Here is a 19636-nt window from a genome sequence, read left to right on the forward strand (position 1 = left end):
CCCTCCGCTCCCTGGTATTCTGACGAACTGCGTAAATGCAAATCAGCATGTAAACTTCTGGAGAGATGTTGGAGACAATCATACTCCCCAGACAGTAAACTTAAATATAAATCAGCCCTTAAAGTCTATAGGAAGAGGATAACCGATCATAAGAGAATCTACCTGGAGGAAAAAATTAACCGGGCACAAGGCTCCACTAGGGAAATTTTCAACACCGTTAGATCTTTTACCGATCCCATGGCCCTCAAACGGCAATCTCCAGTGTCACAGTCCCTTTGCAATTGCCTCTCGGACTATTTTGAAGAAAAAGTCGCCACTATATATGACTCCTTCCCATGTAACAACAGCCCAGGCTCTATCGATAAATGTACAGTCCACTCAGACTCCGACCCTGTCTTCACAAATTTTGATGAGATTACCTAAGACCGCTCGCTGGCAGAATTATTAAAATGTAGATCAGGCTCACCCACTGACCCCTGGCCGGCCAAACAATATAAAACCTTGGCCCCTCTTCTCAACCCCATTTTGAATGGTATATGGAACGACTCCCTTCGGACAGGCATTTTCCCAGACTCCTGGAAGCACGCCCGATTGGTTCCCATTCTCAAAAAACCCAATGCTGACCGTAACGAACCAGCCAACTATAGGCCAATCTCGCTATTACTCGCCCCTGCTAAGGTACTTGAAAAGCTAGTTCACCAGCAACTAGCTGGCTTCCTCGAAACCCACTGTGCTTTTCATGACTCACAACATGGGTTCAGACCAGGATACAGTACCGAGTCGGCGCTAATAGAGATGGCCGACTCCGTGAGATGCAAGCTGGATGAAGGGTCAAGAGCGGTGTTGGTGCTGCTCGACTTGTCGGCAGCGTTCAACACCGTTTCCCACCCTGTCCTTCTTGACCGTCTCCGGTCTAAATGCATTCAAGGTAAGGCATTGGAATGGCTTGCCTCCTTCTTAAAGAATCGGACACAGGCGGTGTTCACTCCCCCCTACACCTCGGACAGCCACCCGCTTAAGTGGGGAGTCCCGCAGGGTTCCTCACTAAGCCCCCTCCTATTCAATGTCTACTTTTCCCCCCTGGCCAAGATTATTGCTCAATCAGGAATAAAGGCTACCTCGTATGCTGACGACATTCAGCTTTTGTTTTCCTATGACAACCCCACTCAGTCCCCCTTTGATCCATTAAAAAAATTGCCTCCGTAACATCGCCCGATGGATGGACAACAACTTCCTTCGGCTTAATGCCGAAAAAACCGAGGTCCTTTTCTTCCATCAGTCTTCTCCATTGGACTCCAATCTCTGGTGGCCCCTTGACCTGGGCATGCCGCCCTCACCCAAGGAATCAGTAAAAAACCTAGGGGTTAGATGGGACCCCAGCCTCACATTCCATGAACAAGTCCAGACGGTGTCCGCTGCGTGTTTTTCTAAAATCAGGATGATCAAAAACTTCATCAATTTCCTACCTAGTAACACCAGGAAAACAATCGTCCAGGCATTGATCACGTCCCACCTAGATTACGCCAACGGCCTCTACATAGGACTTGCCTCTTGCCTCTGCCATCGACTTCAGACGGTCCAGAATGCTGCAGTCCGGCTGGTCTGTGGCATTTCCCTTCGTGAGCACATCTCGCCATATCGGCGAAGACTCCACTGGTTACCAATTCAAAAAAGGGCATAATTCAAAGCCCTAATTCTGGCCCACCGTGCAGTTAAGGGAAAGGGCTCTGCATACCTTTCCTCCTGCCTCCGTCCCTACAGCAATGCCAGACTCCTCCGATCCAGTTAGAAAAATCTTCTTATCACCCCCAGATTTAAAAATGTACGTTCTGGGGGTAAAACTTTCCAAGTATGTGCTGCCTCCCACTGGAACAAGCTCCCTATCTCCATCCGAATGATTCAGGAAGAGCTACCATTCCAAAAAGCCCTGAAAACATTCCTATTCTGCTAGTTCCATCTGAGTCAGATCCAGTTTACACTCACACAGGAGCGCCGGGACAACCCATTGGGGTAGCTGCGCGCTATACAAAATAAACTAAATAAATTAGAAGTAGTGCCATGCTAGGTTTAGAGAACAACACAAGGGAATTATGTGTCCCAACACAACTGTGCCATTGTCCGCCCCAGTTGGTTGAGGGGGATCTATTCATCTCAAATAGATTTCTACCTCTATTACAATTAAATGAAAACGATTGACTGATTGGCGAGGCGGGTGGTAATGCTGCCTCTTCTTCAAAGGGTCCTGTTATTATTGATGCTCGAGGTGAAATTTTATGAAACTGTAATATTCTCATCTGGAATATTGCGGGATTGAGGTCAAAAAGAGCTGACCTCTTATGGCAGGGTTTTATTAAATCCCATGATATAATAGCGTTACAGGAAACATGGGACACAGGGGCAAACTTCTGGGTGGATGTGTATAGGTCTTTTTTTCAACCTGCATGTCATGCTGTAGCAGGAAGAGCAATAGGAGGGCTAGTCCTCCTCCTTTCTCTTAGAATAGAGGGAACTCTTAAAATGGGAGAGGCTGATTCCCCAAATTGTTTGGCGGTAGAGGTAACCTTGTCCAGTTGCTCAAAACTATTATTGGTAAATCTTTATAATTCTGGTGAATCGGACTTTAGAAATCAACATTTGTGTTTTCTTAAAGCTTTTTTGGAAGGATAAATGCTGAAACAATCCACGTCTTATTATATTTTAATAATGGGCGATTTTAATGTGCCCCTTGTGATCTAAACTGTCTTATAAATGATCCTTTGGGACACAATAATTCGGAGACCCCACATTTTGAACATTCACCCCGGAGGGAGGTCTTGGAGGATCTTTTGGCCAAATCAGACCTCTTTGAACCCGACTTTTTTAGCCAGTCAGAGCGTTGTCCCACTTTTAAACATAGGAATAAAGATACCATTATTGACTACATATTTCTGTCCTCCTCCAGGTGGCTGGATAAAGTTGTTTCTTATAATGCCAGGTTGTCACCAAATAGTGATCATAATCCTGTTATTTTAGTATTGGATGGCGGGTCTGCCATTCTGGGCCGGGGGGGGGGGGGTAATGTGGAGCAAAAAGTTTGGTAACATGTGACCAGGGCAGGAGGCTTAAATGTTCTAAAGTAACTCCCGATACTTTCTTTGCAGACTTTTGCTCAAAGGCTGAAGGGAATCTTGTTACGTGTAGTGACTCCTCCAATCCAAATTTATTTGATACTCAAAGCCTTTGAGGGTATATGTAGTCAGATTGCAGCAGACCTTACGATTGGCTCAAAGTCCAAAGGGCTTCAGGGTACTAGATGGTTTGACAACACCTGCTCGAGAGCACATTGACTACTAATCTTAGCATTGAAATGCGTTCCACGAGACAGGGTGTTGGTGGCGAGCCTCCGTAAGCAGCATAAGCTAGCGGTGCATTCTCGGAAAGCAGAAATTAAAACAGAGGCTTTGAATGCACTTTTATCAGTAGAGATCTTAAAAGTTCAAAATTTAGGTCTATTATTAATGCCCCATTTTTTTCCTCTGCTGAGAATGATGTGCTGGAGTGTAATATAACGGAGGAACAGTGGCTAGCTCATTTTGGGGCAATTTATTACTCCACTAGCTCACTGACTCCTATTGCCAGCCCTCCTCCTCGACTGGGAACAGACACTTTTGTGTTTAGTGAGATCGATATTGAGAAAGCTATAAAGGAGACTGCGGGGAATAAAGCTCCAGGTCCCGACGGGGTTCCGGCGGACCTTTATAAATGCAACCCTAAATTTTGGTAAACAATATTGACTAATGTCTTTAATGCCTCTGGCACTTAGGGGTTTGCGGCATCCTGGAGCCAATCTATCATGATTACGGTCTTTAAGATAGGTCAGAGAGGGGACCCGCGATGCTATAGACCTATATCGCTGATCGACTCTGCGGTTAAAATTCTAGGAAAAGTGGTCTTAGCTAAGATTACAGACTGAATTCATGATAACAAGATTGTATCAGACCTGCAGTATGGCTTCAGGCATGGAAGAAGTACTATGGACCAGTGCCTCAATTTGCATTTATTAATTGGCAAGTACACTGTGGCCAAAGAAGACACACTGCACATGGCCTTGATGGATTTATCCTCAGCCTTTGACCTGGTTAACAGGTCTAGGCTGTGGAAAATAATGCTAGAAATGGATATTAAGCCACGTTTAGTTTACTTCCTAGCTGATCTCCATCGGGACCTATATGCGTCAGTTAGGACTTCCCAGGACGGCAGATGTACCAGAACCTTTAAATCGGATTGGGGCGTTCGCCAAGGGTGTATATTGGCACCTTTATTGTTCACTCTTTATATTAATGCCTTAGATAAATCTTTGAGGGAGGCTAGTCTGGACCTCCCGCGTGTAGGAGAATATTTAATACCTGTTCTCCTATACGCGGACGATGCCGTGCTTTTAGCGCATACTGCGGGTCTACAGAAACTCTTGGATGCTTTTGGATCCTATATGCAGTCTTTAGACCTAGTTGTGAACAATGGGAAGTCGCACACTTTGTCTATTGGTAAAAAAACTAGGAAACTGAAGTCATCATTTTGTAATGGGGTGGAAGTTTCCAGGGTTACTTCCTTTATCTATCTAGGAGTACTATTCGATGACAAAGGCTCATGGGTCCCCCAAGATAAAGTTAAGAGACTGGCTGTTAGCAGGTCGACAACAGCCTTATTAGGATTTGCCCAACGCCTGGGGGCTAAGCCAGTTGAGGCAATTTTGAAAATATACCAATCGAAGTGCCTGGCTATTGCCGCATATGGTTCCTCTATTTGGGGTTTTAAACAACAGCCAGGGGTCCAGATAGTCAAAAATAGATTTCTTCGTAGCCTTTTGTCTGTCCCTCAATCAACACCTACTTACGCAATTCATCAGGAATTAGGGCAGGGCTATGTATCGGATATTTTGAGTTTAGCTCCACTTCTGTGCTGGGTCAAAACTTGGCTTAATACAGAATCGACATTGAATCAGTTGATTCTGTGAGATATCATCACTCTGGATAAAGCCGATGAAATTAACTGGCTGACATATGTTAAACATATTTTTTTTAAATTAGGACAACCAAAATTATTTGAATCCCCTGATAGGATTTGTAAGGAGGATCTGAAGTGGGTCAAAATAAATTTTTTGAATATTGTAATGATGGACCGGGAAGAGCGGGAGCTGCAGAAACCATCAGCCAGGGCGCATTGTTTGACTAAAACCACCTTGACAATTGAACCTTACCTGATAATGGTGACTAAACCTTTTCACCGCTGGCTCCTGACAAGATTCTGTTTTAACTTGATCCACTTGGTTTTGTGTGACTTCCAGGGGTGGTGTAAGGCAGAGGAGGTTGAACCCTGCCATTGCGATACATTTTCTGTACAGAATACTCTACATATTATGATGTTCTGTGATTATTACAATGCTATTAGGAGGAAGTTATTAATGCCACTATTGAGGGGTAAGGGTTTCGGTCAAGTAAGACCGGCCTTACTCTATCTCCAAATGCTGAGTAACCCCATGGATACTTTCAATGTTGCTTGTTTTCTTGTTGCTGCTGTCCGTTTGAGGAAAAAAAGATGTCCTGGTTTAGACTGTGTTTAAATCACAACGGTAATGTTTTATGAATTAGTAACTTAGGTATTCGCCTTTTTTTTAATTATTGTAGAATTATTGTACTTTGAGATGGTTCAGATGTTTTTAAAGGATGTGATGTGTTGTCTTTGTATTCGTATTTTTGTACTTTTATGATTTTTAAAAAAATCGAATAAAGTGGATTGATTGATTGATTAATTGCTTGCTGAAGCTTGACTGAAGATGCTCTTAATGCGATAGCATGGAAGACACTGAGACGTGGAGGGATTAGTGATTCACTATGCTTTTGTGTAACACTGTTTTCCATATTTTACGGAATAGTGCATTATAGATACAACCAAATGCCTTCTTGTCTGTGGCGCTTCACGGCTTCATGTATTTAACCACCTCTTTAAAAAAAAAAATTTAATGTTTTTTTTTATTGATAATACAAGTAAACAGTGGACAGTTACAAGGGTTACATTATACTCATCAGTCGTTCATAGGCAAGTTGATGACACACGGTGGATACATTATGAGCTCACAAAAGAAAACATTAATCACTATCAACACTTCTCTTCCGTATCCACCCCACAATCCCGCTACCTTCTTCTCTCTTGTCTAACCCTCTGAATCAGTATCACTTTCCAACTGGGGTGGTTCACAAATATTCCCTCTATATTCATTCCAGTGTCCACAAATTGCCCCCCACTTTCGCGGACATTTATTTCCTATGTAAATATACCATCCTTTCCGCAATCATTGAGGAGTCAAAATCCAGTTTCTAAGCTCTGGAGACACAGCGGATCCCCAGGCCTTGGCCACATTCCGTTTAGCGTACATAATATCCAATGTTGCCCACGCTTGCAAGGGGCCACTGAGGTCATTCGGCTCCCAAATGTTCAAGAGACACAGTCTCGGCTCAGGAAGTAACGAGACATGAATCACCTGTGATATAGTACGCAGTACCTTGATCCAATAGCGAGCTATCACAGGGCATTCCCAGACAGTATGGTAGAACGTTCCCTCCTCTCCGCATCCTCTAAGGCAATAATGGTGTGCAGCTCTGCCTATCTTATGTAGCGTGACCCTAGTGTAGTAAATTCTGTGTAGGACTTTTAATTGTATCAGTCTGAGCTGTGATGACACAGCAACCTCCCGAGGGGAGGAAAGCGGGTCTGCCAATCCGATTCGTCAAGCTCCCCCAAGTCTGTCTCCCAGGCTACTTTAAGTCTATCCATAGGGTCAGGCATATTATTAATTAGCTTACGATAAATCAGTGAGGTCGCCCTATGAAGCATGTGTTCCATAAGCAGTCTATCCTCCAAGGGAGTGGATTCGGGTAGTCTTCCCTCTGCCGGGAGTACGGATCGCAGGGCATGAGTGATTTGCAGATAGCGGAAACGTTCTGTCTCCACTAGGGCGAATTGTTCCGCTAGTTGGTTAACCACCTCTTTGTGGAACTGTGTATACTACACTTAGCCTGGTGATTTGAATAACATACATCCGGGTTTACTATGAGCTGGGTCACTGGAATTATGTGACGTGGAGGAACAAATTATGCAGTAGGGTTGACTAAATTATGTACCAAGAAAAGGCAAATTATGCAACCTAATGCAACGGATTTTTGATAGTATTTCTTCATAATTTTGCAATTTCAACACCTGTTAACACTGTCTGGGAAAAGGTTTTGCTTCACTGATACCTGTTGAGCATCTGAATACAGTAATAAGCAACTGAAAAATGATTGGACAGCCTTTGCAAGAGGCCTTGCGATACATAGCAACTCAGGTTGCTGTGTTTTTAGTAACGTTTGATCCGTGTGAGCTAGAAACAAAATGTGCCTGTTTGTTAACTTCTGCAGATTATGCAGATTATGCAGCAGATGATGGATCATGTGGTAAATGCGGCAAAATCATAATCAGGGCTTAATTTGAGCCGGTGGTTTCCGTTGCTTTGCACTGGAACTTCATTGTCAACACCGGCACTTATGACAGCTGCCACATGATGGTGCAGTTTCTGTAATTTAGAGTTGAGCAGAACAACAGTTGTCTATTAATTCAATATACATTCAAAACAACTAATACCGAACACCTATGCCATTCTTATAGCTTTGGGGGGCATCGAGTAGTCACACTTTTAGCAGTGTGATGGTTAGTAGTTGTGTAGGTGCTGTCATTGGTTGCTCTGGCAAAGGCAATGAGCAGTGCAAGTTGTGATAGCCTCCTGAAGAGGGCTCTGGCACTTAAAAATTAAGCACTGTCCATAATTATGTGGAAAAGATTTACGACACACTTGTACTCAGGCCCAAAGTAGAAAACACATTATTCAGAGAAGCCTTTCCATTCTAGATTTGTTATGTATTAACACAGTTGTGAAAGACAAATTACTATATGGTTTAGTACAGTCACACCAATAGGTGCTCTTAAGCAGAAATGACTACATGAAGTAACACAAATAATAAAGAACTAAATACATGTAGGACACACTGAAGGCTGGCCTCATCATAATGTGAGTTAAATGACATTTATCCCTTTATTAAATCCGACACAACAGGAGTGGCACCTTGATAAGTTGGCTTTGGATCCATGGTACATTTTGTCCTCTGCAATGGAGTCAACAACAAGATCATGCACAAAACATTTCCATGATATATTATTGCAATATTTTTGTTGCTTTTGTTCAAAGTGTATGGTTCAACTGCACAATATGGTAGGTTATTGAGCTAATGCTCTACTACATATATTTGTCCACCTCAAGCCCTCATCTATATGAAATGAATATAATAAACACCATTGCACGCAGGAGTTTTGAACAGAACTAACTTACCACTGATTGGGTTACTCTAGTAGAAGACGTGGTGACAGGAGTAATAGTGATGGTGCTGGTTACTTTATTTGCAGTTGGCCTCGTGAGCACACTGTTCCGAGGAGACCGAAGGACAGTTCCAGTTGCAACCTCCTTGCTTTCTGTTGCTATCTGCATAGGTCTGACAGTGATCACAGGACTTGCCCCCTCAGTGGTTGGACCAGCAGGTCTTTTAAATTGAGAACCAAGATGAATGTGGATTTTATTGTCTTCTGTTGTTATAATGTTGGCATTGGAGTTGTATTTCCTGATCGGTGTTGGTACTGTTTGCTTTTCTGGTGTAACTTTGAAAACAGCCCTTCCCATAGTCATGTCATGTGGTTCAGGAGATACAGAATTGTCAGCTGGTGCGGCAGATGTTGATACTGTCACTATTTGTATTGGTGACATTGGTCTATCTGCAAAAGGAGATCTCACATTGTCTGAGGGTTTTTCCCTGGAAAATGTTGTTATGGTAACAGGGGACATTGCACGTTCAGGAGACAATGGATTATCCACATTTTTTCCCTTGTGGGAAATACTGTTTGGAGATGGAATTATAGTGATTCGTGGCTTCTGCTGTCCTAGTGTGGGTATCACAGTTGTGCTTGAAAAAAAGTCCTCTGGAGAGGGGCTTGTAATCTCCAGTGTGGCAGTGCTGTGCTCGTGGTCTGGAGTAACCCGAATATGAAGAGGCTGTCCTTGCTTTGGTGAAAGGAAAACCTCTCCAGGCTGTCCTGGGCTTCCATTTGCCCGAGGACCCCTCTCTGGTGTTAGTTGAGGGCCATTTTCTCGCTTCCTCATCCAAGGAATCCAAGATTTTCGGATGTTTAGCTCACTTGTTGCTGGAGCGTATCTTTCAATCACAGGTGATCGCTCCATTGGCTTTTTCAGCCCAACCTGTCGGAGATTGCTCATAATGTGGTTCTCCTCTTGAAATGATTTTCGAATAAACACTGCTGGTGATTCTTCCTCTGCCCCATCATTGTTAAGTCCATCTGTTTGTACACCAGTGGATGTGACCGGCACATCTACCATCCTCCTACCATTCATGCTGGGCCTGATGGCACGACTGTAGCGTTTAGAAACTTCAAGCTCTTTTGAGAGGTTAGAAAGGTCCTGGCCCATATTTTTGTTTTTATTCTCTTCATCTATGAATCTTTTTTGAAGAACAGAATAGTCCACTTGTAATTGAGAGAGCTGGTCTTCTTTGTTCATTAGCTCATGGATTTTCTCCTTTAGGGCTTGAACTTCGGCCTGCAAATCTCTACTTTTAGCCTCCTCTAAACGAATTCTGTGTCGCAGTTCAGCCTCTTGAGTTACTACCTCACCCTTTTCTATGGATTTATTTTTGGCAATTTGGATTTTCATTTCCTCCAGCTGTTGCATTAAGTAGTTTGCCCTGTCTTGCTCTGTTCTAAATTTCCGCTCCAGCTGGTCATATTCATCTTCGGTCTTCATCAAATCCCCCTCAACCACTTCCAGCTGCTTCAGACGGTTTCTCAGCCTTTCAATTTCAAGAATCAGCTCTTTCATCTTACTGTCTTCTTGAATGGCAGTCTCTAGGTCCTTCTTTGCTCTGTTTTGTTCTGCTTCTCTCTCTGCTGCCTCCATGCCTTCTATTCTCCTCTTCAGTAAATCCAGCCTGGAGGACAAGTCGGTCGATTTTTCCTCTTCACCTCTTAGTCTACTTAAAGAGTTATCTCTTTCTTTTGTCAGACTGCACACTTTTTGTTCCATCTCAGATTTAAGTTTCAAAAGTTTTTTACTTTCATCTATCAGCTTCTCAGTAACTTCCATGACTTTACCCTGTTCCGTCTTCAAATTTCTGTTTAGCTCATCCACTTTCTTCTCTTCCTGTTTTATTTTCTCCAGCATGTTTTTTCTTTCATCAACCAGCATGACTGTAAAAGACTTCAGCTTTGTAAGGTCATCTTTTAAACCAAGCTCAGCTTTTTCGAGCCTTCCTTCTGAAGACTCCAGCTCCTTCACCCGCGCCTTAACTACTTCAAGCTCATTTATCAGGTCTTTGGTTAAGTTCCTTTCTTTTTCCAAATTTGTGTGGAGCAAAGAACATTCAGATTTGCTTTTATTAAAAGCCTCTTCCAATTTTTCCAGTTCTGACATTCTCTTCTGCAACTTCTCTACTTCAAGTTTTAATTCCTTGCTATGGTATTCTTCCTCTTGTAGTTTTTTCCTGAGCTCTTTGCACTGTGACTCTGTTTTTGTAATCTCTTCATCTTTACCCTCCATTTCAAGCACACGTTTACGGAGGTTTTCCATCTCTGCCATCAAACTGGAGTTTCCACATTCTCCTTTGGCAATTTTCTCCCTTAGTTCTTTAAGCTCTTCTTCAGCCTTCTGGAGGTTTTTGTTGGTTTCTTCTAGCTCCTCAATTCTGTGGCTCAAGCCAACTACCTTAAGTCTCAGCTGCCGATTATGAGACTCATGGTTGCCTAATTTTGCAGTCATTTCCTCATGCTCTTGTGAATATTTTGAGTTCTTGTGCTCAAGCTCTACTTCCAACTTGAGAAGTTTTTGCCCATCCTCGTTTGCTTTTAAGCAAATAACTTTAAGCTTTTCCTCCTCTTCTTGGAGTTTTTGGGTAAGGTCTTGCACCTTTTGGCTTTGCTGTCCAAGATGTTCGATGTGCATTTGTCGTTCATCCACCAGCATGAGGGCAAAAGACTTCAGTTTGACAAGTTCGTCTCTGACTTTATTTAGCCTCTTAGTGTATTCCTTATCTTTGCGTGCTTGATAGGCCTTTTCTTGTTCAAGAAGCTTTTTCAGCCTGAAACATATGCAAATAAGCTTTATTAAAATAAGGACATGCTCATATGTTGACCAACAATTGTCTAATTTTGCCTTATTTACAGTGTAGCATATCAATTTGACTATTTAAGACAACAGATTCAACTGTGGTGCTGTCATATTATAAATACTGTTCTGGTCCTTGTATGCTATCTTTGGCTAAATCACTTTATATAATGTAGTTCATTATACAATGCATTGGTGTATATTTGATATTGTATTGCACTTTTACATTGCACTTTTAACCAAAGTAATTTACAGAAAGCAGGTCAAGGCTACATTGAATTGTTTGCTTGAAGACTTAAAATAAATGAATCTGCAATTCCCAAAATAAGCATTTAATGACTGTTTTATGATTTAATGTTGATTTACCAAAATGCCTGGAGTTGCAGAATTGACAGCACACACTATTTGACCTTATTAACATCAAAGGTAGTAATCTCATTTGTCTTTTGACCATGAGTCTTCACAGGAAGTAATGTCAGTTGACCATATCTCAGATGACATCACAGTAATTGATATCGCTGAAGTTCCATAATAACACACTGATTACTATAACAGCATAACACATAACAAAAATGTCTATTTTAGATACTCCTACATTAGACTGCTGATATAATATTTCAATGTGGTGGTGTTTAATACAACACTTGTCCTATATTGCAGCAAGCAAAGTGAGTGAGCCTGACTTCTTCTAGGTGGGTTGGGGTTGAGAGGAGGTCTACCCTGAGAACAATTTGAAAAACAAAATGGGCCCATGTAGGGCATTTGAATGTAAAATGGTCTATAAAATGTGTTTAAAAGCTACAGGCTCATTAAATGTTCAAATATGTTCATGATGTGCCCCGCCAACGAAACCTGATGCTCCCCATTTCAAAATGTGCTATGAATGCCCATCTGTGTCAAAAATTACCTCCCCTGTACCAGTGCCAGCATTTTGTCATGGCTGCCCCTCATATCCCTTAGGTGCCTCCGCATGCCAACAATTACATACAATATGCCGGTCCCAGTATTCTGCTTTTAATGTCTTCTATATACCATAGGTGACTCTTATGTAATAAATGACCTCTAGTATGTTAGGGGCAGCATTTTGTTATGGTTGTCCCCCTCTGATTTGCCACGGCTGTCCCCTTTTATACCAAGAATTCCCTTCAGTATGCCAGCACCAGCATTTAGTCTTGGGTGCCCTGTATGTCAAGAATTTCCTCTAGTATGCCAGTATCAGTATTTTACTATGGGCACCCATTATGCCATGAATTACCACCTTTTGTGTGTTTTACAGGTGGCCAATGACACGAACTTCTCAAGTATGTCAGCGCCTGCATTTGTCCACTTGTGCCCTATATGCCAAGAATTACTGTGACTGCCTTTTGTAAGGGGTTCCCATATGTAAGTATTAAGTATTTTCTCACAGGTGCATATCATGTTAAGAATTTTCTCCTGTATGCCAGCACCAGTATTTAACCATGGGTGCTTCTACAAGCTAAGAACTACCCTCAGTATGTCAGAGCTGAAAGCAGACTTAAAAGCATAACACCACATTCTCACTCATGCTCACCTACGTACACTCACTCACATTTATTCTCACCTACTAACTCACTCATTATCACTTATTCTCACTCTGACTCACTCATTCAAACTTGCTTTCACTCATTCTCTTCTCTTCAAACACTCTAAAATTCCCTCAAACTCATTCTTACTCAATCATTCTCACTCATTTACTCTGACTCAATGGCAGTCACTCGTACTCTCACGTGCTCGTTCTCACTCACTCTAACTCACCCATATTCACTTACTGAAATTAAGTTTCACTCATTCTCACTTCCTACCAGTCAATTAATCTCACACTCACACCCACAAGCACTCACACAACATACCTTTAATAAATATTTTTGTACTTCATTCAGGTCCCTTTCGGGCTCCTGATGCTCAAATTTACTATTGACAGGATGTTCAGCGTCATTGCCAAGACACAAACCCAGTTCCACAAATTCGAGGTTGACCGCCCTAGCCGTTAGGCCAACTCCTCTCCCCAGCTTTGACATTAATAGAGCACATTGAAGCACTGCACTAAGAAGCACGTATTAGAAGTGATAATTTTGAACAACTGGTAGTCTGAACTCACATATTCACAAGTGCTTTAATACGTGATAATGCAGAAAAAAGAGTTTTTGTGAAAACAAATATTAGCCTACGATCACCAAATTCAAGCAGAGAAGTTAAAATGTATCTAGGTTTTCTGGTTTCTCTCTGTCCAAATAAGCCAGTCAATGGGTATCTATTATGCTTTCCTTTTGTTTAGACTTTTCATGAACACCAGTTACATTACACAAGGTCACATCTATTGTAGATAGGCATGTGGAGATTAGGGGCAGATTTATCAAAGAGCTGAATGGCCCTTCTGTTCCGCAATGGGGGGCAAGGGTGACACAACTACTAGGATAGATTCATCAAGCTACACAATTTCACATTGCATGGCCCTGCGTGGCTTGATAAATCTAGAGTAACGAAAACACAGCGCATAACACTGTTTTACATTAATCTGCCCCAGGGAGGTGTTCCATTGATGGAGCGTGGGTGTTTCCACGATGTCACCCATGGAGTTTGGTGCATTCCTCGATCTACCAACACTGGTAGACCTGGGAATGCATCAAAGTGCTGTGCCTCCCCAGGTGAGGCGTAGTGAGTATACATATATTTTAGTTTTTTTCTCTTTCTATGTGTTCTGCAGAATGCATCACACATACAAAGAGGAAAGTGCATGACAGGATTGTTTTATGCAGGAAGTTGTCCCTTCCTACACAAAAACAATCCTGCTTACAGTGTAGGCACCCTTGCCCCACAGAACAAGGGTGCCTGCGTTGGAGCTAGGCAGCAGTTTGTGTGCCAGCACAAGGAAAGGACCGGTGAGGTCAAGCAATACAGACAACAATGGCAGGAGAGACGGTGGGAGGGGGCAAGCAAAATGAAGAATAACAGAAGGTGGGTTGGGGCAAGCAACATGGACAATAATGGAAGGAGGAAGGGTGTTGGGGCCATGCAACAAAGACAACATGGATGAGTGGAGGGCAGTTGGGAGTAAGCAACCCAAGGGAGGAAGTAATGCAGACAAAAATGGTGGTGGCAAGAGGACGGACAGCAGAGGGGGGAGAAGTGCACAAGGGAGCCAGCTGAAAAAGACACACTCTGGTAGAGTGCCTAAACACAAAGAAAAAAACAGTGCAGACAAAAATGAAAAAATGGAAGGAGACAAGTAGTATGTATGTGATCCAAAAGAGGGACAAACATCTTAAGAGGAAGGGACCCTATAGCAGCTGACCAATTAGAAGCAAGCAAATAAGAATGGCAATAAAGCCAGCCAGTAGTAAGCAATCAGTGGCCTCTAAGCCAACTGATTGAAAGCAAAAGCTCTCGAAGAGATAGTGCATGCACTGTCTAGGCGGGACCTAAAAATGCCAAAATAGAGAAGTAATACTGCTTTAAAATGTGCCACATTACACTGATTATTTGGCCTTTTCTTGCCGCCGCCTAACCCAGTCAAATCTGCTGCATAATTTAGTCTTCCCCTGTTGCATAGTGCCAAGTGCTGAATGTATTTATTTTCTGGATATTTCATTTAGCACCAACACTCGGCTTTTGTTGCTGTTTCAGAAAGCTGTAAAGTCTACAAGCCTATGGAAACATAACAATAAAATATGGAATTCAGATGTAAGTAGTTACCAAAGAGGTCGTATCTTTGTAAAGTGTGGGCTCTGAGCATTCTTTCTTTGCTAACCGACACGTTTACACTTGGTTTAGTTCTCATTCAAGTTTTAGCACTTTAATAAAGATACATTTATTGCACAACTCTAACTGCAAGCAGCTGTGTGCTGTAGCGTAATATCAATTGGCGCAGTAATCCTTTTTGCAAAATAGATTAGCAATGCTCCTTGCCAGGGAAATGTTAGTTTCAGGCAGAGGGCTCCACTTCACTATCCATTCAACTGCAGCAGGCAAACCTTAGCCAGCTGTGGCACCAAACCCCTGCTGGACTGGCACAAACATGATGCACAGGTATACCGCGAAAGGGTTGAAAGGACGTTAAGCAAACAAGAAGTTCTGTGGGACTGAGCATGCCCGATTCTCAAAGGGTAGGCCTTAGACATCAGCATCTGTGCGGCATCTACAATGTCAATGAGCAATTTGGCACTAGTGACAATTCACTATTACAACACATTGGACAAGCACCAACGAAACAGGCACTCTGAAGCTATCTAGAACTTACCTTTGTCAGCGGACAGTGTAACTTGTGATAATACAAGGGTAATAAAATAGCTCCTACCTGACTACAAAGATTGTGTAGTCAAATAGATGTATTTTGTATGTGAAGGGGTGCAGCCAAATGGGTTGTATTTCAAATAATTATTTTCTGGTTTTCAAACTCACTTGGGCAAACAATCTGGCTAAGTTAACACAATTGAAGAATTTTTCTAATGTGGAGCTTGACTAAAATAATCAACAATTGAATGTTCCTTTATATTCTGTGCAGTTTCTCTTTAGGAGTGTGGCTGCTAGGATTCTTCAGATGCAATTAAAATCAGAATCTCAGTATGTCGTTTTGTTTTCAAATACTTTACAAAATGAACCGTATACCACGTAAGATATTTACAGTATGGGTCTGCTCAAGCAAAGCCATGAAACAGCCAAAGCCCTTTAAGAAATCGTGAAGATGTACTTCTTATAACGATAACAGAAGACCTATGTCAATGGACCAACACACAGTGACAAACATGCAAAGTATGGGTGAAGATTTCAAAATCAAAGCTAAGTCACAGAAATTCTAGCCCAAAAATACATTAGGCAGCAGCACACCCAAACACAGATCATTTGTGCAATATGGCAAACAAAGACCACTTCCATCATGAAACCAATTACAACTGTTGATGAATAAAAAAGCACAATATACCAGAACCGACACAGGAGCACAGTGCTTTCCTAAAGCAGTGGCGAATATGGTGCCTACACACAAAGGTAACATTGTCAGGATAGAAAAACAAACAAACATCTTGTTCACACAAATGCCTTCTTGTTTGGGTGCACACAAATGAGAACCAAGGATCCAAGCTGGAATACATCAATACAGCATATACCTTGTGTATGTGCACAAAAATAGTCCAAAAACATCAAACAAACCATAGGATAAAAACAGGCACACTGCATCTAGCCCAACCTCGAGGGCACATTAGTAGACACTCACAGGTCACACTACAAAAGTATCGTCAACACATCAAGTGATCATCCTCTGAACCAAAACTCTATGGTCCCTTTAAATCAAACATACTTCTTGGGGGATGTCATGAAAATACTCCGATAAAGGTTATACAGATACACTACCTACCAATAACAATGTCACATACCTGCTCACACTCACACTGGTGCTGACCAGTAAGGTAACACCCAGGAAACTTCCACAGAAATGTAAGTTGAATAGTACAGCAAGTGGTGGACGCACACAGTTTCATTGAGATGGAAAGAGCCAAGCAACGGGTCCTTCAATACTAACAAGCTGAAAAACTCTTGATTCTCATGCGAGAGATGACACCGTACAGGAAAGGGGGTCTAGCTGCTGGCAAAGTAGAGTTAGGCACATTTGACCCAATTCTAATCTGATTGTTTTCTTGTCTCATGCAATCCAATGCCACCAATACACCCCTACAAGTGTTAAACATCAATTAATCAAACTTTTGATTGGCATGGCAGCTACCTACGGTAGCTCAAGTTTCACCAATCAGTAGAGAAACCTTCATATATTTTGCACCGGGCAGTTATATTCAACACAACTACTGCCCACCAGCACACCTTGTCCCTCTTCAGCAGGGCCCAGCTTGGTTGGTTGATAGCAACCTGTTCTGCCCAGAAACCGGCACTTGAGGTAGATAGGCAAGTCTAGCCAAGTGATAACATTCTTAGTAACAACTTGTTACTAGGCATGCTCCCAAGGCTAGACTAGCAGAATGGCCAGTCCAGCCTTTGGAACATCCCTACTATCAAATGAAGCGATCTCTGGAAACTGAAATTCACAAAATGAGTGCCCCTGGAAACATTTGTGAATTCCAGAAATTCATATTCAGCGGTTGTCGGTGTTTTTTCTGATCTGTACTCAAGTCATCATACTGTTGATGGTCTTTTAATCAATGCCAGTGTCAATAAGTTCTTGCCTCTCCACATCCAAGAACTTCATGGCTTCCAAACTGTTCTCATAGCTCACATCAGTACACAGCGTCCTGAAAAGCTTTTCTTTTCTAGACAATAAATGCAGTGATCCCTTCTTGCTTCTTCATTTCCTTAGTTTCCTTGCAACTTTTTCCCTTTGTGTCTGCTAGGGGGCTATTACTGCCTATAAGGAGTCCTAAATGCACAGTATTGGCTTCTGATGGGGTTTAGCTGAACAGAGCCTATCTCCAAGTACTAAACTCAGTGCACTATAATCCCCTCTCCAGGTGGACCAATTGTGTGTGGTATTGTCTCAATACTGGAACCTCTCTTGCAATTTGCAGACTTTTAGATACAGCACTTGGTCAAAAAGGCTAAGGAACATATTTCGGGTGCAAACAGATAGACTACACAACCACTTTAGATTTCACCCTAAGAATACATTGGATACAGAACATCATACTAATTGGAACGGCCAAAATGTCATCTACCTTTCACAATATGTCTCTTTGGTTTAGAATGTGTAAGCCTGACTACGTGTAAATTCAAGCATTTTATTGTTGAAGTCAAGCAGTTTCTATGTCGCAGACCTATGACAAATTTAGTAACCCTTTTCATCTCCAAACATGTTCAGAAGATTATTTTAAATGGGCAATAATAGAAAAAGATATTTTCAATTAGAGATTAAACTATCAACACAAAAGCTCTTTTATTAATTGAACACAGGAGCATTTCCCAAGATTTTATTTTATTTATTTTTAGTGTTTTTTATAGCGCGAACATGACCCTGCACAGGGTATCAGAGCGCTTTACAATAGCATATAAACAACATTCTTAACTTTACATGTTACTAGCCATAGGTGATTACGTATTAGCAAATCCGTAAGAGCTAACATAACCAAAAAGTTCACATATAGATTTCTATAAAGTCTTTGGAACTAAATGAGATAAAAACTAGAATAACATTTCAACCTAGTACAGTGAGTTGCTTGTGTGGAAATTCTACCAGCCAGGCCGAATGAAATAAAAGAAGTACAGTTATAAGGATTTAAGGGAGAAATTTCCTCATATAAAACGATTTTGCTTCCTTTTTAAATTTTGCGATGGTTGGAATTCTTCTCAACTCCGGGGGGAGGGCGTTCCAAATTCTCGGTGCCGCCCCTGAGAATGCTCGGTCATAAGTTCTTTTCTTATGGAAGCGCGCCGGTTTCAGTAGTAGATCAGCATTGCTCCTGGAGGAACGGGAACCTCCCGACAACGTGAGTTTCTTGGCGAGGTAGACTGGATATTTGTTGTGAATTGCTTTGTGTGTGACACATGCCAGCTTGAACTGGATTCGTGCTTCGAAAGGAAGCCAGTTGAGAGCTTTCAAGTGGGGGGAGATATGGTCAAATTTTTTGGATCCCGCTATGAGTCTTGTGGCTGCATTAAGGCATGCTTTCAGTGGGGCTGTTGAGATCTTAGGGAGCCCGGCTAAGGTTGTGCAACCGTATTCAATCCTTGAGATGACCAATGCCTGAACTGCTGTTTTGAGGTCTGTTTTGTTTAAGAAAGGCTTTAGTTTTCTTAAGTAGCTTAAGTGGAACCTGGCGTTTTTTGCCATTGTGTTGATATGTACAGACATATTAAGGTTTTTGTCCAGAATGATACCCAGAGATTTAGTTGACTCCACAATCTTCGGAGTGCACTTTAGAGCTGTGATGAGGTTGGACCATTCAGCAATCAATGTTTTGCTTTTTTTAGGAGTAATCAGGAGGAATTCCGTTTTTTGAGGATTAAGTTTTAGGTGGTTCTTGGTTAGCCATAGAAGTGTTCTTGCTAGAGCAATGTTCATTGTCTTTAAATCTTCAGTCGACGCAACCTTAATGTACAGCTGAGTGTCATCAGCATACATATGGTAAGCAATGTTAGCATTTTGAAGTATTTCCGTAAGAGGTTCTACGTATAGATTGAAAAGTGATGGAGATAGCGTTGAGCCTTGAGGAACTCCTATAGTATTGTCAGTTGCATTTGAAAGGGTTTGATTGACCATTATTTTTTGTGATCTATTCTCCAGAAAGGAGCTGAACCAGGATAGCACTGTCCCCTCGAATCCCATCCTGTTTTTAAGTCGATCGAGGATATAGGCATGGTTCACCGTGTCGAAAGCTGACGACAGGTCCAATAAGATTAGGAGGCATGTTTTATTCTGGTCCAGAGCCAGTAAAGCGTCATCTA

General features: G+C 42.0%; 1 protein-coding gene across 5 annotated transcripts in view; it reads right to left on the minus strand.

Annotated features, from left to right (window-relative positions):
- Nucleotides 1–19636, minus strand: part of FILIP1 (filamin A interacting protein 1) — a 751153-nt gene that overhangs the window by 134360 nt on the left and 597157 nt on the right. For all 5 annotated transcript variants that reach the window (XM_078648080.1, XM_078648077.1, XM_078648078.1 and 2 more), the window contains one exon: nucleotides 8399–11207. In XM_078648080.1, coding sequence (XP_078504206.1) covers nucleotides 8399–11207 — 2809 coding nt within the window. The remainder of the gene's footprint in view (nucleotides 1–8398; nucleotides 11208–19636) is intronic.

This window comes from Lissotriton helveticus, chromosome 6 (genome assembly GCF_964261635.1).
Source record: "Lissotriton helveticus chromosome 6, aLisHel1.1, whole genome shotgun sequence".
Taxonomy (NCBI): domain Eukaryota; kingdom Metazoa; phylum Chordata; class Amphibia; order Caudata; family Salamandridae; genus Lissotriton; species Lissotriton helveticus.